The sequence below is a fragment of the Saimiri boliviensis genome, chromosome 9, assembly GCF_048565385.1.
Source record: "Saimiri boliviensis isolate mSaiBol1 chromosome 9, mSaiBol1.pri, whole genome shotgun sequence".
NCBI classification, from domain to species: Eukaryota; Metazoa; Chordata; class Mammalia; order Primates; family Cebidae; genus Saimiri; species Saimiri boliviensis.
The window spans coordinates 94,149,554-94,171,442 of NC_133457.1; the positions used below are offsets into that span (position 1 = coordinate 94,149,554).

Here is a 21,889-nt window from a genome sequence, read left to right on the forward strand (position 1 = left end):
CACAGAGCGATCACGAGGGCAGCCCAAATCCACTGGAAACTCTGAATCGGCAGCTGGGAAGAAGGGGCAGTGTGGCTACCAGGCTCTGCCCCGCTCAGGGGCCGACCTCTGATCTGTGCCCGGCACCTGGGCCGTGAACACTGGGCTCAGAAGTTAGCATAGGAGCTCTGAACCTGGACTCTGGAGATGACAATGGAGGCTTGGCTGCTCGGGGCATAGATAAGACGGTCATAGACCAGAGCACAGTGGTTCATCAGAAGCAGGGGTCTAAACCACAAAAATGTGCTTTCAAATCAATGCCAATAAGTAGCTGTGTGACCCTGGGCAAGTCAATTAAACCTTCCTCCAAACCCTGGCTTCCCCTTCTGTTGCTGGGGCTAACAGTCATCTCTACCTCATTGGCTAACTAGGGATTATGTAACCAACCAATGAACCAACCAACCAACCAACCAACCAACCAACCAACGAACTAACCAACTAACTCTTTCATCCTCTTTCACTCAGAAGGCATTTATTGAGTCCCTACTGTAGCCGGACCCTGAAGATACAATGCCTAACAACAGTCATGGCGCCTACCAGCTGAGACTCAAGAGCTGAGGGATGGTGAAGCTCATCTCCTTCACCACAGCCATGAGCAAGTGGAGGCCCAGAGCGAGGCACCGACTCACCCAAGGTCACACAGCAAGTCTGTGACAGAGCTGGCGTGGCCAGCCACACGCCCTGTCTCCCGACGCCCTACACAGCCTGTGAAAACCCGGCCCTGGTGAAATCAAAGGGTCACTTTGCCACAGCCCCAAGGCTGTCTTTTAGAGCTCCCCCGAAGGGTGTAGGAAGGACAGAAATAGCTTCTACTCTAATCCATGCAAGGTTGTACTATGGACAAGGCATCAGCCACGTTGACAACACGTGACGAAATAGTCCCTGGCAGCGTTGAAATGCCAACCAGGCGCTGCCATTTGAAAACAGAAGCGACGTCCACCAACACCACGTTGCAGGGGCTGAGAAGATGCTACCCTGACACCCTGACGCTCTCTCAGCAGAGTGACAGCACTATCTCCTCCTTACAACACGAGTTCGCCCTTTGGCCTGAAATGTTCCTTGGGCAAGAACACAGAAATAGTCCCACGTGGGACAGAACATGTACAGGGATCTTCACTGAAGCCCTGACTACGTGACAAGCTGCAGCCATCCTGCACGACTCCACCCGGCTTCAGTGGGGCAGGCTTCCGATGGCAGCCAGGGAGACGAAGCCGCAGCTGGCAAGAGTAGGGAGGTGGGGTGGGCCAGTGAGGAACGGGGAGCGTGGTAACTGTCAGGTGAAGAAGGCGAGATGCAGGACGCCATGAACAGATGGGGCCCTCTCTCCCTCTTTCCTCCTGTGATATAAATCTAGGTCAAAAGATCTACCAAGATGTGCATCAAACTCTTACCACTGGTGACTCTTGGAGTGTGGGATCTGGGGAAATGGAGCTGACATTAAAATTCTACTTTACATTTATACACTTCTAGATTCTTCTAGAATAAGCACAAATTACTACTTTTAACATTTAAAAAAATCACAAAACTAAGATAAAAATTTCAAAGAGCTGGGCAGCTGAAATAGAGGCCTCACCAGCAGCAGTATCTGAGCCCTGCTCCTTCCTGTGGGCTGAGGCCTCCAGGCGAAGGCTTCTACTGACCGCCGGCTGCCCGTCATGCTCCACCTGGCAGGTGAGCACCACACCATCCCTGTGGGCAGATGAGTTCACCAGGAGCCAGCTTGCCCAGCTGTAGGTGCCATCCTTGTTCTCTATGAGAGTTGAGGCTGTTTCTGTCCGGGACACGTTTCCGTTCTCCAGCCAGGTCAGCTGTAGGCTCTGGGGGTAGAACTTCTTCACCTGGCAGGTGACGTTCACCTGGTTCTCTGCCCTCATGGGCTGATGAGTAACCTCCAAGGTGGGTGGAACTGAAACAGCACAGGGCAGAAACTCTGACCTTGTGGCACAGGCAGGTCACAGGGAGGGCTCCATAACTTAGCTCCCAGCACCACGGTGAGGGCGTCCCCAGGACAGTGCTAGGCAGGCAGCAGGTGCTCAGGCATTGAGGGCACTCTTTGCATATCAGTGAAATTACTAAGCATAACACCCAGCACCTAGTAGGTGCTCAAAGACTGGTAGCTCCTACTAGGCTAAGAATGAGTGAAATCTACAAGCATAACCCCAGGCATGCAGTTAGAATGTTATTAATGCAGCAAAATAAAGAAAATCACCAAGCACATAGGGGCTTAGCTCATAGTAGGTGCTCATTAATTGTAGTTGCTAATGGGAAAATAAATGAAACAGCCAGCACAGTCCTTGGCGCCTGGTGGGTGGTCGCCTAGCTACTGCCATTAAAATGTGAGTAAGTGACTGGCACATCAAGGGGCCTGGGAGGTGGGCAGCACAGTTAGGAATTTAGGTTCCAGGCCTTTCAAGCCCTGGAGGAGAAGGGGAGCTGGACGGGCAGAGGGGAGTGGGCAGTGGGCTTGGCAGCCCGGTGTGGGCCTGGGCTGGGAGTGAGGGTCCTCTACCTCGGATGGCCTCAGACAAGTTGGCAGTCCCACGAAGACGGTCCCCCTGCAAGGTGACGTGGGCCACCTCGCAGATGACCTGAGAGCGAACGTCCCCACGGGTCAGTCCCACCCTGGCTGTGCTGCGGATGCTGTAGGACACGCTCTCTCCTGCGGGGTCCACGGTGGTCTGGAGGGCTGGGAGCTCATTCGCGTTTTTGAACCATTTCAGGGTGATGTCTCTGGGGGAGAAGCCGTGGGACTCGCAGGTGAAGCTCACTGTGTCCTCAGGTGTGACCCTCGTCGCAGGGCCTGACACCATGGGGGCGGAGGGTTTGGCTACAAAAGGAGCATCGATAAACAGCGACATGACTGAGATGACCACCACTGACGATGAGTGTGTGACACGCTAAGAACCTTCATGGACATTATTTTTTTATCCTTCCAGTAATGCGGAAGGATTAACGAGGGCAGTGTCCTTATTCTCATTTTACAGAGCAGGATGCAAAGGTTGGGAGACGTGAGGACCCGCCTGAGGTCAGACAGTGTAGGGCAGGGCCCAGAGGGAAGCCCAGGCCTGAGTTCAAAGTCTTCTCCACACAGGGGACTTCCGCCAGTGTGGGCACAGGATCAAAATTCACCACCGGTCTCATCCCTGGTATTCACTGTTCCTGCCCCGCCTCCCTGGGAAACAGTGGCAGCCTCAGAGAGAGCGTTTGTAGGGGTCAATGCAGGGACTAAGTAGCAAAGTGGCACCATGACAAGAGCTGGAACCAGGCTGCTCAGCCCACGAGAGGGGGCGGCCTGGCACACCCTGCTCCCTGTCTGTAAAATGGGACGGCAGCATTTCTCCTCCCTGGGATGCAGTGAGGCTTAAATGAGGCAATGGAAGCAGTTTTGCTTTGGGTAAACACAGAAGATGCTTCACAAAAATAAGCAAAAACAGATCTAACTTTAACCCAGAATTTATTCCTATCCAAAGCTCTCCCTTCAGGTATTTATGAATTTTCTTCATAGTTTTCATTTTCTCCACAAACATTCCAGCAGGGTCTAATCTGTGCCAAGTGCTAAATTTGAAAGGAAGGGGCACTTTTCTGAATCTGGGGCCTTCTTTGGGTCAGTTTTAGACAGATATTAAAGATCGCCAAGTATGGAGAAAGCCAAACTGGATAATTTCCTAACCATCAAGTAATTACACAGACACAGGGCACCCGCCCAAGCAGGCAGAAGCAATTCCGGGGTCCTGAAGGCACACAAATGGTTGAATCAGAACACGGGCTGTTTCTCCCTGTAGACAGGCCCTAAACATGTCTCCAAATTGCTAATCATTACCCCGCACCTACCATCGCAGTCACCAGGAAGCACATATCACACATACTTGCATTTGTAAATATTAACTTGCTCCCTAACACCCATCAAACATTTTGAGGGCACAGTAAGGAGGGTGTCACTTAAAGAAGTCAAGTCATCGATACCAGCAGCCTGGATGTCCCCATAGGGCTGAGGGGATGTAGTCAGTTCCCATTTACCCGGGGCTTCTCTGCAGCTGGACACTGGCTGCCCCTCTATGCCCCTCAGCTCTTGAACCCTCACTGCATCTCTGCTGTGAGTACCTTTTAGGAAGAAGCTCAGAGAGGCCCAGGGCCAAAAGTGGACACAAGCCCCACCCTGGTAAGATGAGGGAGGCTGGAGGTAAGCACAGAGCCCGGCATGTAGTAGGTGCTTAATAAATGGCCCCTGTGACTGTTATCAGGTGGTTTGGCCATTACTGCTTCTGAATCTATACATTTATCCTTTAGGCAGCAGAACGAAGCAGAGTGGAAACACCAAGAAAAGGCACAACCCTGCTCCCTGCAGCTCATGACAAACCCAAATGATAAAAGGAGCAGAAACCACCGAGTGAGGATTCTCTCCCCCTTTTCTGAACAATCCCCTCAGGAAACAAGTTTGGCGAGAATTGGCTTTCAAAACACAAACAAGATCACAGGCACCTCCCTCCAGAGGAGCTATTTACAGAAGCTGGAAGCATTTTAAAGGAGGAGGGAGCAGATTTCTCTGTGACATATTGGTGTGTCAAGACAGGGAGGGTTCTGGGGCTGAATTGCAAGGATATGCTGTGATTCTGGTATTTAGACAGACGTTTTCAGGATAGAAGTTTCCCCCGCACTGGGGCAGGATCTGAGCAGGGCTTTGGGGCCCTACCTTGGCCCCTGAGGCCTGTATCATGAGAGGGAGTCTGGCCAGGCCACTGGGGCCTCGGAAGAGCTGTCCCGGGCTCATGTTGTTCAGAAGGATCCACACCCTGAAAATCTGTTCTCCCATCTGGCACCACAGAGGACCATCTTTTCCAACTTGTCCTCTGTGACCTCCGGGTATCTATCCCAGGGGTTCTCAGTCCTGGCTCTGTATTAGAATCTTCTGGATTATCTAAAAACTTCAGATGCCTACACCCATGTCACACCAATTAAAGAGGCATTTCTGTGGTGGAGCCTGGAATTTATTTCAAAGTTTCCCAGATGATTCTAAAGAGCAGCCAAGATTGAAAGCGACCTGAGCACACGCTAAGCACCATTTATACTTGAGACCTGGAGGAGCGCTGACCCACCTGAGGTTGCAGGGCTTCAGCGTCGCACAGCTCACATCTGCTCAACACTGACTGCAGACCAGGCGCTGCCCCAAGTTTCACAGGATTTTTAACTCATTCGGTCCCTACTCCTGGTCTGTGAGGCTGGTGTTATCACTGACAAGTGGGGACACTGAGGCCCATGGTGGCGTAGTGCCTTGTCCCAAGTCACAGATCCAGGAGGTGGCAGGGCTGGGATATGGCCCCAGGAAGCCGGGCTCTGGCCACGCTCTCCTAACCACAGTTCTGCAGGAGCTCAGGGATAACCCGAACACCACCACCATTTGAGGCTCTGTGTACATCCTCTCCAATCCTCACAGAACCCCTGAGGGTTGAAATTATCATCATCATTTCACAGACAGGGAAAATGAGGACTCAAGGGAAGCCAGGATTTGCCCAGGATCACACGATCTTGGGAAAAGCCCATTGCTTACTAAGGTCTGTTGTTTCCCCAGGCTCACTGCATCTTCATAACATCCTGGAAAGGTTGGGACAATTCTCGACATACTACACATGGGGAAACTGAGGCTCACCAAGGGGAATTGGGTTGCCCAAGGTTACACATCTTAAAATAACACCTTGATAGCCAGGTGTGGAGGGTAACACCTGTAATCCCAGCACTTTGGGAGGCTGAGGTGGGTGGATCACCTGAGATCAACAAGATGAAACTCTGTCTCTACTAAAAGTATATTAAAAAAAAAAAATTAGCTGGGTGTGGTGGCAGACACCTGTAATCCCAGCTACTCAGGAGGCTGAAGCAGGAGAATCGCTTGAACCCAGGAGGTGAGGTTGCCAGTGAGCTGAGATCATGCCATTGCACACCAGCCTAGGCAACAAGAGTGAAACTCCATCTCAAAAGTAAATAAATAAATAAAGTAACACCTTGATTTGGGGTTGTCTACTCTGCACTGGCTGATTTATATATAGGAACTCAAATCCAGGAACTCTGCCAAAGGCATCCCTGATAATCCCCATTTTACAGAGGAGGAAACTGAGGCTGAGGGAAACAAAGGCACCGTTCCCTCATCCCCCATGTGTCCAATGGGCATTTCCAGTGTTCCCCAAGCTTTCATGTCTATCAGTTGAGCAAGTACCTAAACTTCATGAACCCTGACACTGACCATCTTCCCTTTTTCACTTTGAGATTCTTGACTTCATGCAATTCCAGGGAGAAGCCTCCCTCCAGGGTACCCAGACCTGGTTACCCTATTGCCATAAATTGAAGTTGGTGGGCTCCTGAGAGCCCGAGGGGAGAATATAAACTCTTGCTCCTATGGGCCCAAAGAACCCACCAGGAAACCCCTCATCTCCGCATCCTTAGTCCTCGGCACGAGGAATAGGTGGGCGCGTGGTCTGCTGGCTGCAGGAGGCCCGATTCTGCTCCATGGATGCTGCTCGGTGATGTGCTGAGACCTGTCCTATAGGAACAGGTTCCTATATCATGAGACACCTGCAGGACCTTTCTGACGGGGGCCGGCCCCTCCTACTTCCATAGGACTCTCTGCTTTGTTTTCCTTTTTTATTTTGAAACTGAGTCTTGCTTTGTCACCCAGGCTGGAGTGCAGTGGCATGATCTCGGCTGACTGCAATCTCCGCCTTCTGGGTTCAAGCGATTCTCCCGCCTCAGCCTATGTGTATTGCTATAGAACTGCCAGAGTGGAATGAGAAGGTGGAGCATTTCTCCACACTGATAAGCACAGCTGCGTGTTACAGACACAGGGACTGTGGGTCAAGGCTCCCCAACCTGCTCACCACTTAGGTCTCCTCTCTGGGCCTCAAGAGTCCTTATCTGTAAAAGGGGCAAACACATGGCTCTTCCTTCTAGTACTTGTTATCAACGGAGAAAGTGCCAGGCTCAGGATCTGGCCCAGCTGCTGCTCCCTGGCCCCCTCCTGCCTCCCTCCTTTCTCATCCAGGACATCATTTAGGCTGATAGCATGGCAAAGAGGAGCGAGCACTCTACTAGGAGGCGGCAGAACCGAGTCACACCTGAGCCACTCACTTGCTGCGACTCTCTAGGCATGGGATGCCTCATCTGGGAACTTCAATGTCTTTTCCTGTAATATCTGCACAATCAGAATAAAGCCACCCTCCCTGCCCATGTCCAGCGGTTGTGGGGGGACTCATTATGTCTAGGAGGGAAATGAGGCCATATCCACACAAATTAAAACACACACCCCCTCTGATCTAGCAATGGCACCTCCAGCGGGCATCTCCCACCTGAGGGTGACACACATATAAAGGTCATCCACTGCAGGACTGTTTTAATAACTCAAGGTTGGGGACAACTTACATAGCCATCAATGGAAGAATGTAAAATAAATCTGACATTTCCATAAGCTGGAGTACTCTGTAACTATTACACAACAGAGCAGGTCTCTATGTTCTGACACGAAATCTCAATATCGAATAATATGGTTTACATTTGGGAGAGGTTTCCTAGTCACCAATGGGGTCTGAACGTGAGTCTTCTGAACCTTTGGGAAACTGATGAAAAGGAGAAGTGCTGGCTCCCTGCTTAGGGGTTCTGTTCAAGGAGCTTTAATTGAGCAGCTGTGATGCTCCAGGCTCTTCTATGGAAACAATGTCTAACACTGAGGCAGGAAGGAGCCTCCCTGGAATCAGATGTGGGCTCTGGTCCAGATCCTGTCACTAACTGGCCCTGTGACTATGGGCAAGGCCCCTGTCATCTCCTGACTTCAAGTTGCCACCTGTAACTGGGGGTTGGGCTGGATGCTCTGAGGGTCCTTCCTGCACTAATGTCCCAGGATCAGGAGCTGGAACAAGGATCCTGGGGCCCTGGCAACAAACACAAGTGAGCATCTTTGCTGCCTTAACTGAGGAACCTGAAGTCACCCAGAAGGAAGACCTCTTTCCTCGAATGGGAGACCTTCTATGATGACCCAGCTTTGTTCAGAGCCTTTGGTGACTGCAAAAATCAGTCCCTAAATTGCAGGAGGGTTTTTCTAAAAGACCCATAGAAAATGCCGGAACCTCTGGCTTCTCCTCTCACCAGGGCCATCAGACTAAACAGTAAATCTGTGCCTTTTAGGAATCTTCTCAGTCGATGTTTGGTGATGAAATAAAGAAAAGCACACCCTCCCTGCTCGCTGCCCTGGGTGGATTTCTCATTGTAAAGGATGAGAACACAAGCTTGGTGGAGCCTGGCACACAGTAGGTTCTCAGTGAGTGCCTGTCACTTAGAGGAGACTTGACCACCCCGAGAGGGAAGTGCTCTCTGGAGGCGGCAGGTGAGGTCTGGCCCTGTACCTGGACAAGTCACTCTGTCAGATCCCTCATCTGTGGACCCAAAGGGCTGGGCAGATTAGAATTGGCAAGGGCTACAGAGCCAGGCAGACGGAGGGAGGATGCTGACTTTCCCACTCTTTACCAGCCATGGAGCCTTGAGCAAATAGCATGACGTCTCCAGGCCTCAACTTCCCTTATCTGTAAAAGGGGGAGACATCAATTTATGAAAAGGAGAACCCACCACCACACCTGATCATGGCTCAAAGAATGGAGGGCGTTATTATTGGCTTATCCCCTGGTGGTCACACACCAGGGGATGAAGGAGGCCCACACTGTACTCACCCCGCACAGACACCTCAGTGCCTGGTCCAGACTTCAACTCCGTATCAGGGCTCCCTTTCCGGAACTTCACACAGTAGTAGGTGCCGGCATCTGCTGGGGTGATGTTACTGATGCGGATGGAATGGTCCAAGCTGTTTCCCTTTGTATGGTCTGCAACAGTTGTTACCCGGGGAAAGTGGCCTTCTTTTTGATTGTAGATTAATTCCCGGCCGGGTCCAGTTCCTCTGAACCACTGGATGGGCCCCACAGGGACCAGGGAGGTCACAGTGCAGTGCAGAGTGGCCGTCTCTCCAGCTGCGACGGACACGGACTTCTCAGGCTGAATCACCTGCACATTCTCCTCACCTGCCACTCCTGAAAGGAGCACAAAGCAGTGATTCTTTCATCCTTACATGATTCTCTGTGTTTCCTCAAGTGTTTATCAATGACTTTCATTAACTGGGTGCACACCAGGAGCAGGCCTTGAACTCGGCACACTGTGTATATTATCTCATTTAACCCTCACAAGAAACCTGCAACATGAGCCTGTATTCTAAGTGGGGACACTGAGGCACAGAAAGCTCAGTGACATGGCAGAGAGTGGCTTCCAATGCCTGGACCCTCTCTGGAAGAGTCACATCTCAGCTGGACTCTATAATTCCAATCTGAATTAACCAGAAGGGGGCCTGGTGTTTAGACAGAGGGAACAGCCTGGGCCAGGACTCAGAGGCAGGAGCCTGGCATGTGTGGGGCTCTACAAGGCGTTAGGTTCTGTTTCTGGCCTGGCCCAGGATGCAGGCCCCGAGACGGGAGGCTGTCCTCAGCGGCCTGGGCAGGAGGAGAACGTGATTGGAGCTCTGGATCACTGGTCTACACCTGTGTCCTTGGGCCACCACTCAGGTGACCAATAAGATCCAGTGTAGACTCATGCCAGTGTGTGCGAGTCCCGGCCTGGAGCCCGGGGCCGAGCCCGGCTTGCAAAGTGCCACACAAATGCAAGAGATGCCCTTAGTTTGCCCTTACTGCTCTCAGCCTTGGTTGCTTCATCTATAAAACAGTTCCTATGACCCCACCTCAACGGATCTCTAGGAGGACAAAACAAGCCAAGGCTGGGGACAGTGTCAGAATTCAGCATGTGGTCTTTACAGTCATCGGTCCTGGTTTGGAACCTGGCTCGCCCCTTGTTCGTATGGGACCCTAGTTTATCCATCGGTTTTGAGTCTCAGTTTTCTTATCTACAAGATGGGTAGAACACCCCCCAGGCCTCTGCTTTGTTTGAAAAGAACATGAGATCACACATAGAAGTCATTTAGCCCTGAGCTGGGCACCGGGGAAGCTGTTGTTACTACACACTGAAGAAACAAGGAGGCGGCTGTTGTTCAGACTTCACTCTCACCAACACTTGCTGATGCCCTGTGATCCAGGCCTCAATGTGATGGGGACACACTGGAGTTGGACCCAGTCCAGGCCTCAAGGGCTCCCAAATGGGTGGCTGGAAGGAGTTGCCGAGGTCGGCTGCAGGGGCCTGGGCTCCAATCAGAGACACTGGGGCACATAAGACACGGACCTTGGGTGGCGAGATTGGGGTGCAGAGGGGACAGTCCAGACAGGACGAGGAGGGCAGGATGAGGCTGTCGAGAGATGTGAAGATGCTCACGGGCCGAGTGAGAACAGTTCAGAGCAAGGCACAGCCAGGGCCTCGACTGAACAAGGTGAGATACAAGAAGCAAAAACAGATCATGATCCTAGAGACCTCAGAGAAACACATGCATAAAAGACAGACAGAGGCAGAGTGAGAGGGCGGGCGAGAACGGGGGAGAGGGAGAGAATGAGGTAAACAGAGGAGGCAGCTGCCTGGTATGCAGGTGACAGGTGACCTAGGGCCCCAGTCGGAGGGTCCACTGACCCTTCACGTGACCTTGTCCTGCCCTGACCTGGGCCACCTTTGCCTTGTACATCAGACAAGGTTGCAGAAGTTGTCCTAAGCAGCCCCTCTGGCTCTGAGAGACCCTGCAAATTTACCCACCAACCCATGGCCTGGCACCGCCCCTCTGGCAGGGGCAGGGCAGTCCAGGAAAGGCTCACAGACCCCCGTCTGCCCTCACCGCAGCAAGCCCAGGGCTCCGTGGCCATCGTCCTGCCTTTCCCCCATTCCCAGAATCTACTCTGGCAAGGGATCACCCTTGGGGCCCGGTTCTCACGGCAGGTGAGTGGAGGCTCAGAGTGCCAAGTTGAGCATGGCAAGACCCTCATGGCGCAGGAGAAAAAAAAACAGAACCCACAGTGGACAGAGGCTCAGCCAGCATCAGATAGCCTGAGAGGAGTGGGGCTGGTGGCCAGATGTGTGGGAGGCCCAGGAGGCCCATACGGGTGGGGACATCAGAGGCAGCACCAGCAGCTGCCAGCACTGAGCTAGGAACTTTCCCAATAGGTCTGCGTTTCAGCCTCGAGACTGGACCAACTGGAAAGGCTGCCTCGAGGAAGCACAGTTGCTGGGGCCAGCAGGCCTGGGCGACGGCACGGCTCCCCTCCTAGCCCCCTCTGCACCCACCTTCCCTGGACTCCCATTCCATCATCCACAAAGTGGGGTCCGGCATCCACCCAGCACAGTCGTGCGGACCCTGACACGGTGGTATGCCTGCTGCATAGGTGCTGGTAAGTGTTCATTCCTATTCCCGTTGTTATCACATGACTATATGATCCATCTATTTGATTTTCTCTGGATTGTCGTATTCCCGATAGTAGATGCAGGATCCACAAGGGACTGTTTCCAACCTCCTGCCTATAACAGTATCATCAGTAAAAATACGCAGAATGAATGCGGTAATGAGTGAATGAAGGAAGGATTTCGCTGGCTCCACGACCCTGGGCAGATCTCCTCTTCATCTGTTAAACAGCGTTGATACTGGCATATCCAGGAGAGGGTGCAGGCCTGGAGCCCGGGACTGAGCCTGGCTTGCAGTTATTATTATCCTTATCAATAACACCACACGGGGCTGTGAGTCAGCAGTTGGTGAGGGAGCAGGAGGCGCAGGAGAGGCTGTGGAGTCAGGCATGCCGCATGTTGGAGCAGGGCTATTCTTGTGGTGCAGCCGGAGGCCTGTAATCACACCCCAGGCAGGCGACAATAAAATCTGGAGTGGTGTAGGGCTGGCTCCCCCATTTTTTTTTTAGCTCCTCTCAAGCTCTCTCCACCAACTGCAGCCAGATTTAGGCGGCTTAATTAATTAGCTAGTGTTTATAAAGCGTTTGAAGAATTTTAAAAGTGCGACGTAAGTGCCAAATATTATTTTAATCTGTGTATGTGTGTGTTTTTTCCAGTAGAGAGGTTTTTTTTTTTTTTCTTTTCTTTTCCCCCTTGCTTGCTTTCTTTTTCTCTGCAGGTTCTGTTCTAGGAAGCAGGCTTGTTAAAAATCACTCCTGGTTCTGGGTCTGGGGTCACTCACTGGCCAAATCGTTTCCTGCTCTCTCTTGCCCTCCTGGCAGAGGATGTGGCCGTCCAGGGGCCTGAACCATCTCAGGGAGAGGAGGGCGGCTGGGCAGGCATTCTCACGCACTGCTGGTGGGAGTGGAAACTGGAACATCCTCTCGGGAAAGCAGTGTGGCAGGATGAACCAAAGGTGTGAAATCTGTTCAGCAGCCTTTGCCGGGCTGCCCCATGAGGACGTAACCCCAGATAAGGAGTAGGTTTCCTGTTTAACGATCTTAAAGGTGTTGGCAAAAACCCAGACACCCAATGATAGGGGATGGTTAAGTGAATTACGGCCTATCCCCTATGTGAAATTATAGGCAGCCGTAACGAGCCATTACCATGAAAACGGCGGCCATATAGAAATTTTCATGGCATAATTTTAAATAATATTGTGTTTATGCAAATAAAACCTGTTCATTGCAAGGCGTTTAGAGAAAATAAAGAAGTATAAAAACAAAGTAATGATCTCACAGAATACCATCAAAGATAACTGCAATCAACATTTTCATGTAGTGAAAACACGAGTGAAGAAAAACAATCTAACATCATACCTTTAGGCACCTAAGAATACATGCAGACATTTTGCTTCATTCACTTAAGTGTTTGTGTGAAAATAAAAAATTGATAGTATCCTAATATCCAAGGAAAGGAGACTGACTGATCCCATTACAGTGAATCCACTTTCAAAGCTATGGGCTAAGTCTATAGCCATGAAAATGATGGTATAGAATTACAATGGAGGCCAGGCGCAGTGGCTCACCCCAGTAATCCCAGCACTTGGGGAGGTCAACGTGAACGGATCACAAAGTCAAGAGATTGAGACCATCCTGGCCAACACGGCGAAACCCTATCTCTACTAAAAATACAAAAATTAGCTGGGTGTGGTGGCACATGCCTGTATTCCCAGCTACTCAGGAGGCTGAGGCAGAAGAATCGCTTGAACCCGGGAGGCGGAGGTTGCAGTGAGCTGAGATCACACCACTACACTCCAGCCTGGTGGCAGAGCGAGACTCTGTCTCAAAAAAACAAAACAAAACAACAACAAAAAAAGAATTGCAATGGAAATGTGTTACAAGATCAGAGTCTTTTACCAAGTGGTGGATTCAGTGTGATCCCAACCTCTCAGTTTTGGGGGGAAAAATGATATTAAGGATTAGCCAGAATTGATTTTGAGTGGTAGATTTACATCAGATTTTGCTCATTTATGTTTTCTGTTTGCGTTACTTTTGTAAGAAAAAAAAGATGAAGAAAAAACTCTATCCTCAGTATGATCGTAACTTTGTAAAATAAAACTATATATAAACAACTGGAGGGTACTATACAAAGCTATAAAATGTAACTCTCTTTGGATCATGAATCTAGCCCTCATGAGGTTTTTCTTGTTTCTTCCCCTTCTACTTTGGGCAATTTTCAGATTCTCTAAATTGGATGAACATGAAAGAATATTTATAGTATCTTATTTTGTTTTTTTAAAAAAAATCTCTACATGTAATTATGCATGTTACTGTATGTGTATTGTTTGAATGAACCTCCCCTCCAGGGATTTAGTCTGTTTGGTTCACTGCTGTTTTCCCAGTCCTGCTACTGTGGTTGGCAAGTGTAGATGCTCAGTAAATATTTACTGATTGGTCAATCGCATGTCTAGAGAAAAAGGTTTGCAAGGACAGTAAGTTAAACACGGCACTGTTGTGGTGTGCTACATCTGGGAACTGGGACTGAGGTGGGAGGGGGTGGGCATGTTTCCTTATTACTTTATAATATATAATATATTGTATTTTTTGCAGCGAACATTTATTGCTTTTACAAAAAAAGTAACGAGACAAAACCCATGAAGACATTTCCTACGGGAAGAAGTCAGCACAGTGGGTGGTAACCATGTGTTTGCTGTAAGAGGAACTCAGCACAAGGTGGTGAGTGCTGCATTCTGGATCCTTCCCTGTGCCAGGCTCTGAGCTAAGGGGCTGTGAAATGGCTGTGTCCCTGGCCTCATGGAGCTTCCACCCAGAGACAAAGATAGACTTCAAAGAAATCACTCCAATGATTACATCTGGAACGTACCTAACCCCCTGCTGGCATCTTAGAATCCATCACCTGGCCCCTTCCTGTGACCTGTTTCTCCAGCCACATCTCCTTTCTCTTCTTTGAATTGGCCAAGGAGGCTGCGACCACCTGCCTCGAATACCACTGAGAGACGCAGTAAGAGGGGGGCTGAGAACCGACCACTGGGGCTTAGAAGACATATTTGATTGCTTAAAAAACAATGTTCCTGTGTGGCTTGAGATTAAACGGTGAAAATAATTTTCATAAAGAATGAAAAAAAATAACCATGGATGCTTTCTATTCTCTTTTTTCTTTTCTTCTTTTTTTTTGTTTGAGATGAAGTTTCACTCTTGTTGCCCAGGCTGGAGTGCAATGGCACGATCTTGGCTCGCTCCAATTTTTGCTTCCCGGGTTCAAACGATTCTCCTGCCTCAGTCTCCCAAGTAGATGGATTATAGGCACCTGTCACCATGCCTGGCTAATTTTTGTATTTTTAGTAGAGACAGGGTTTCACCATTTCGGCCAGGCTGGTCTCAAACTCCCAACCTCAGGCGATCTACCTGCCTCAGTTGGCCAAAGTGCTGGATTACAGGAGTGAACCACCATGCCCAGCCTGCATGGATGCTTTTCCTAATGGAAAAAAATCAACTTAGAACCGAAGCTTGAGGTGGGGGTGGGGAGGACTGCCTTGCCCCTGGGTGTGAGTCCTCCAGAAGCCTGCCTCATGGGGGTGGGGAGAATGTAGCTAACAAGCACATTTCCCAAGAGCCAGCCTTGCCCAGGCGGGTACTCACTGTCATTGCATGGAAACTTGCCCATCCCCTGGAAGCGGTGGGCCACCACAGCAGGAGCCACAGGGACAGGTTGGAGGCCGCCTGTTTGGATTCCTTGTAGATTCTTTGTTTCTACTCAAGGAGCCCCGGGGCTGGGAGGCTATGGCCAGAGCTCCGGCAGTGCACAGCGCTCATCATTCTAAAGTGGCTGCAGTGATACCCAGCTCCCTTCTTCCCTCACCGTTACTGTTATTCACCATCCTCCAAAGGCTGTGATTTCCACCCTACGCATACCGCAGCTCCTTATCAGGGGCTGCCTCTATCTTCTGGGTGTGATTTAATGCTGTGTGCAAGAGTATGCAGTGCAGGTGTGTGCAAGAGGACACATGCATGTGAGTGTGCATTAAAGAGGGTGTTCACAGGGTGCAGTACTGGACCTTGCAATAAACATGTGAACATGAACGTGCATTGAAGCTGATGCACACAGGAGGTAGTACAGGGCTGTGCAATAGAGCACGTGAACATGAGTGTGCTGGGTGTGCCTAACAGTATGCACATGAGTGTACAGAGCACGAGCACCTGTACACATGTATACACGGGTGGGCATCAGGAGTGTGAAAGAGACGGTGCCTGTGTGCTGGAATATGTGCGCGCAGCACAGGAGTGTGTCTGAATGGGGGGCTAGGGATCATGGGCGTGGGCATGTGAGTTGTGTGCAGGAAAGTGTGAATCATGGCGGCTGGGGCATGTGTGGGAGGGTGTGAGTGTGTAGGAAGGTGGCTGCAGGAGTGGCACGCACGTGAGTGTGGCGCGGATGTGTGTGGAGGGTGTGTGCGGGATGGCACGTGTGTGACAGAGTGGCGTATGCGTAAATGTGACTGTGAGGGTGTGTGCACTGACAAGCAGGGAGGCGTGCACGCGCCACTATCTGTGTGCACCCCATGTGTCCGTGAGCCCGTGTTTGGGAGTGTGTCCAGCTGGGAATGTGCCTGGCATAGATGAGCTTACTGTGTAGGTTTCCACAAGCACAAGGGTGATGGCGGACGTGGGGAGACACACTCTCTTCAAGTCTACCATGGGCTCCTGGTGGTCAACACCCGAAGTGGCATCTGTCTAGGGTCCTGCCCTTGATAGGAGGTGCTAATCTTTCTAGAGCATCTACTTACTAAGTGCTGGCCACAGGGCACAGCAGTGGACAGGCCAGCCCAGAACCATCTGCTGGAGCCATGATCCCATGCAGGGAGGCAAAAGGCAGCTGGGGCTGCATTCGTGGCTGGGGCTGTGCCAGTGGGTGGCTGCATGGAGGCCGCAGTTCCTAAGAAGAGAGCCTGGGGCTCCAATAGCCATGACCACACAGCGATTTCCTCTGGAGTCAGAATGATTCATTCATGCCCTCTCAGACCTCACTCTGCTGCCAGGCCCCGGCCTAGATACCACAGAAAACAGCTGAGTAAGCCAGGCCCCTGCCCTTGAGAATATCTTAGCATGTGGGGCCATCCAGGACACGAGCGATGACCGTGCACGTGGTGGTCGATGTTGCAAGAGGTGGTTTGGGGATGGGGTCCTGCAAGAGGGTGAGACCCAGGAAGACTTCCTGGAGCTGGTGGCCCCTGAGCTAGGTCTTAAAGGCTGACAGTGGCTGGGGTGAAGGAAGGTGCAGAGGTGACAGGGTAGCGTCCTTGGAACATGCTCACTGGCTGTAAGGAAGCTGAGATGAGGCCTGGGGCTGTGCTAACACAGTGCCCTGAAGGATGGTTTCAGTTGCGCATCTGAAGAGCAGGCCAGCACTGGCAGCATTCTGCTGGCACCACTGGATATGCTCATTGGGCAAGGACAAACCAGGTGCTGCGGTAGAAACTACTACCTGCCCTGAAGCCACCAAAAGTGGGGGTGCGTGTGGCCCGGTAAGTAAGCTGAGGCCTGGCCCAGGGACTCAGGGCCCCACGCTGTCACCCTCACTCTGGGTAGCTCGGAGAATGCAGTGCTGTGTCACATCTCTGCAGAAAAGGGGCAGACCCTGGCGGCCCTTTCCATGCAGAAGGTAAACTTCTGAAGTGCCGAGACAGTCTGAGGCTCGGGCTCTGGGGCCAGATGACCTGTATGTCTTGTCTCTAGCGGGGTGACTCAGCAAAGTCGTTTTTCTCTAAGCCTGTTTCCTCACGTGTAGGCAGGAAATGCAGCCCTCTCCCTCCCCAGCTCAGATGCTCTGTGGTTAGAAGGGCTGGACCGAGAATGAGACATTTCCTTGACTCCTTTTCATCCGTGTCCCACAACCCATCTGTCAGTAGATCCTGCTGGCTCCACTTCCAAGCCGTGGTCAGCCCCTGACCTCTTCTTACCACCCGGGCTGAGCCACCATGCTGACCTCCCTGCCTCCGCCTCACCTACCAGTCACTCTCCCCCAGCAGCCAGAGGAGCCTCTAAAACCTAACTCAGGTGATATCCTTCCTTTATGCAAAACCCTCCCACAGCCCCACTGCACTGGGAGTGAAACCCAGAACTTGTAGTGGCCGCGGGGCCCTACAGCCTTTCTCTTCCCCAATGATGCCAGATTCTCCACTCAGCACACGGCCTTTGCACTCACCATTGCCTCTGCCAGGCACTCTCATCCCTAGACATCCACGCGTCTGGCTGCCTCACCTCCTTCAGGCCTATCTGAGAGGCCTTCCTTGGCCGTTCTGTCTAAAATACTATCCACCTCAATAACTCAAAAAACTTTCACAGTGTAAGTACTCAATGTCCCTGGCTCTGCGTAATTTTTCTATATATCATTCCCCACTCAAAAAACTATGCATTTCCTTGTTAATTTTTTTAAAGCGCCCATCTCCTTATCCTAGACTCACTTCAAGTCCTTTGAGAGCAGGGACTGAGTTCTGTTCCCCAGGGTTGGGGCAGAGCCTGGCACTGGTTGAAGGTATGTTTTGGTTTGGATTCCAACTCTGCTACCCATGAGACTCCAGAAAATGTCCCAACCCCTCTAGACCTCTGACTCCTCATCAGTAGAATGGGTCTGATGATGATGGTGGTGATGATGATGACGATGACGATACTAGGGTTGTTCTGAGGATGACACGGGCTAGCATGCCTGGCCCCGTGTGAGTACTCAATGCAGAGCAGCTGTCACCATACAGATGGGTGTCTAAAGAGGAAGGGGACGACAGATGACCACGTCCTTAAGCCTGAGAGGCTCAGGAGCCTCTCTGAAGCTGAACCGGCTCCGCCTCGATGCGCGCATGAGGCCCGTCTGGCGTGGGCCTGTGAGCAGGCTGAGCACACTGCTGGCGAGAAGGCAGGGAGGAGAGACAGCGCTGCGAGCCCTAAGAAGTGACTGCTGGGTTCAGATGGAGCCTGGAGGTGACGAAGTGATGCAGTGTGACCCTGTTTGCAAAGTGGCAGGAAAAGAACTGCAAATCTGTGTACAGTATAAACACCTTTTAGACTTAACAGGCTTTGGGAGACCAGCAGAGGCTGGGAGAGCAGGCGGAGATACTGACGTCTACTAGGCTTGGTGCCTTGACAACCTAAGGACCTTCTTTCCTTCTCCCCATTTTGCAGAGGAAGAAACTGAGGCCTGGAGTGAGGGCTGGAGAGGCTGAGAGGGAGGTCCTCCCAACCTCCAGGCCCCAACCATTGCCCTGAGACAGGCCCTAGTGCCATACAGCCACACTGTCACAGGGGCAATGTATGGGTTAGGCCAGATAACCAGAAGCCCTCAATAAGCCCACATGACATCCCAGCCCAGAGTGGCAGGTGCTATTGTCACTGGCTCCTCCTACAGATGAGGAAGCAGAGACTGGAGAGGCAGGTAAGTGGCAGAGGTGGGATTCCAACGCTGGAGCCTGGAGCCACCCTATGTGATCGCCTCTCCCTGTGATGGGTCCTCTCCAGTTCAGGCTTCTGGATTCTCAGGTTGCCAAGGATGCGCACACATTTTCCCAGCCGAGATAAAGGCCCCCTTAAAAGCGACACGCATTTATTAAACGACATTTGCCAAGGTTTCAGCACACTCGGCTGCTGGCAGCAGACAGTCTCCGGACTGACGGGATTTTTCCCCAAGCTGACACTATTCACTGATTCCTTTTATAGAGCATTTTGCAGCTTGCAAAAGCACTTTCCACAGCTCTTAATTCCTTAACCCTCAACGGTCACCCATGTGGGAGGAAATAGTGTTAGCGGTTCCATTTTGCAGATGGGAAAACGGAGGCTCAGCGCTGGGAAGACACCTGCCCCAGAGCACACAGCCAGTAAGCGGCACACGCTAGACTCCAGCTCAGGAATGCGCCCCAAAGCAGACGCCCCCTCCATGGCCTCTCCTGCCAGAGGAGTCTGTGGAGTCATCAGGACAAAGGGCCAGGCAGACATGCAGGCTGGAGCATCAGGGCTGGAACCGAGCTTCCCTTTCACAGAAGGGGAAACTGAGGCTGAGGGGGCGGAGAAGTGGGTTTCAGGTCTCCTTGCTGGCAAAAGATGGAATGGGGACTCGACCTGCTTTTAAATTCCCAAACCATAAAATGATGATAATCACATAATAGCAGTAACAATAGCTAATAGGCACTGATGCTGCCCGAGCGAGACAGGGCTCAGTGAACCTCTGCAGGAACCCAGTAAGTAAGACAGGGCTGTCTTACTCACCACCCTCATTTCACAGAGGGCCAGATGTGAAGCTTGGGAGGCACCACCATTTGGCCAGGGTCACGGGGCTGCCGAGCGGTCTGACTCCACCTCCCTCCGTCCTAACCCTCACCATGCACTGGACTATCTCATGCAGTGACCCTCCGGGGGAGGCTACCCTCAAGGTGGGCCCTCCAAACCAATCCCCAGCCAAGAGTGCAGCACTAACTGCGTCACGTTTCATGGTCTGCAGCACCTCGTCATTCATCATGGTGTCTAAAGTGGGGCAAGCAGTTTGTGTAGCCAGAATGTTAAGTACAAATTCTGGGGTTTCTTGGCCGCCTCCTCCTACCCCACCTGGCATTGATATCTTTGTGCTTCCTGATATTTTAGGGCTCTTTATGACAGCTTGATGGGCAGGGAATCGTGGTGTGATCCCGGCCCCGGCCACAGAGTAGGGCTGTGTGGTAGTTAGGGAATAAGCTTTGTTTGTAGAACCTCAAAACTCCACGCCTCCTCTTTAAAAAGGTCAGTTTAGTACCCGCCTTGCTCTTTCATTCAATCACTATATATTAGCCCACCTGCTGTGTGCCAGGCCCTGTGCTGAGGTCCTGGGAGGCCCAATGGTGAGTAAGAGCCATAGCCCATCTCTCATGCAGCTTATATCCTAGTCGGGGAGACGGGGCTGAAATAATGAAACGAATTGATATAGAAATAGCTAGGAACACTAGGAAACAGGCAGACTTGGCCCAGTGACGGAGACTCACAGGCGAGAACCTCTTTCGGAATGGGGTGGTTGGGAAAGCAACCTTCCTGCCATCCCCATGGCCTCCCACAGTGCCCAGAAGAGACAGGCAGTGCAAAGGCCCTGGGGTGGGAAAGAAGCTGGTGAAGATGAGGGCCAGAAAGGAGGCTGCCAAGGCTAAAGCCCAGGGAGGAAGGAGAGTGGTAAGACGTGAGGACGAAGAGACAGACACGGTCCAGAAATGCCATGCGGTAAGGACCTTTGATTTTATTCTCAGGGCAGTGGGAGCCCCCAAAAAGGTTTCCAGCAGGAGCAAAGATGACTTGATTCACTGCAGCAGCTGTGGGTGAAGAACCTGAAGGGGGCAAGGGTGGCCATGGACAGCAGCAACGGGGATGCCGCAGCATTTAGGGGGCCTAAATCCTGGCTCTGCACATAACAGCTGTGTGACCTTGGGCAAGTTACTTTACCTCTCTGAGTCTCAGTGTCTTCATCTGTTCACTGGGTTAATGGGATTTCCCATCTCACAGAACCGTGGTGAGAAGGAAATGAGAGAATGGATAGTGATCCTGTCGCAGGCCAGACGTGCTCTATGTCAGGTGCTCAGTGAGCCAGATCCTGCTGCCTGGCCCTGACCTCTGCTCACTCCCCCACCTCTTCTCCTTTCACTCCAGCCCCCCTGGCCTCGTTGCGATTCTTAGAACGTACAAGCTCATTCCTGCCTCAGGGCCTTTGCACCTGCCATTCCTCCCACACGGAGGGGTCTTTTCCTGCTGTCTCCATGGCTACTCCTCCGTTTTCTTTTTTCTTTTTTTTTTTTGAGATGGCATCTTGCTCTGCCACCTAGGCTGGAGTGCAGTGGCACAATCTTGGCTCACTGCAACCTCTGCCTCCTGGGTTCAAGCGATTCTCCTGCCTCAGCCTCCAGAGTAGCTGGGATTACAAGTACATGCCACCATGCCCGGCTAGTTTTCGTATTTTAGTGGAGACAGAGTTTTGCCATTTTGGCCAGGCTGGTCTCGAACTCCTGACCTCAGGTGATCCGCCTGCCTCAGCCTCCCAAAGTGCAGGGATTACAGGGTGAACCACAGCGCCCAGCCTTACTTCTCCATTTTCTTCAGGCGTCTGCCCCTCAGAGAAGCCCTCCCTCTGTCCTGACCGACCTTCTCCCTTCGCTCCTGCTTTTCTCCCCAGCTACCTGGCATCATTTGTTTACTTGGATGTGCTTTTTCTTCCTCACTAGAATGTTCGCTGCTCGAGAGCAGGTGTTTTTGTCTGTCTTGTTCACATTTGTATCCTCTAAGCACCGAGAGCCATCCCTGGGCACATAGCAGATGCTCAAAAATATTTGTTGAATGAATATTTACAATTAAAATGGCCCTGGTAATGACTGCAAAGTGGTTAAGAGTCAAGTGAGGAGTAGAGCCTGGCTTTACCACTCTGGCTGTGTGGTCTGAGGATGGGCCCCACTTGGCATTGGGGAGCCTCCGTGTCTTTATCTGTAAAGTAGGGATGAAGGACCACGCTA

The 21,889-nt window shown here is 51.6% G+C and overlaps 1 protein-coding gene across 5 annotated transcripts in view; it reads right to left on the reverse strand.

Annotated features, from left to right (window-relative positions):
• The window catches only part of LOC101046281 (tyrosine-protein phosphatase non-receptor type substrate 1), a 43,993-nt gene that overhangs the window by 14,115 nt on the left and 7,989 nt on the right, over positions 1-21,889 (reverse strand). For all 5 annotated transcript variants that reach the window (XM_039479410.2, XM_039479411.2, XM_039479412.2 and 2 more), the window contains 3 exons: positions 8,742-9,095; positions 2,549-2,866; positions 1,613-1,945 (listed from right to left, as the gene is read on the reverse strand). In XM_039479410.2, the coding sequence (XP_039335344.1) occupies positions 1,613-1,945; positions 2,549-2,866; positions 8,742-9,095 (1,005 nt within the window). The remainder of the gene's footprint in view (positions 1-1,612; positions 1,946-2,548; positions 2,867-8,741; positions 9,096-21,889) is intronic.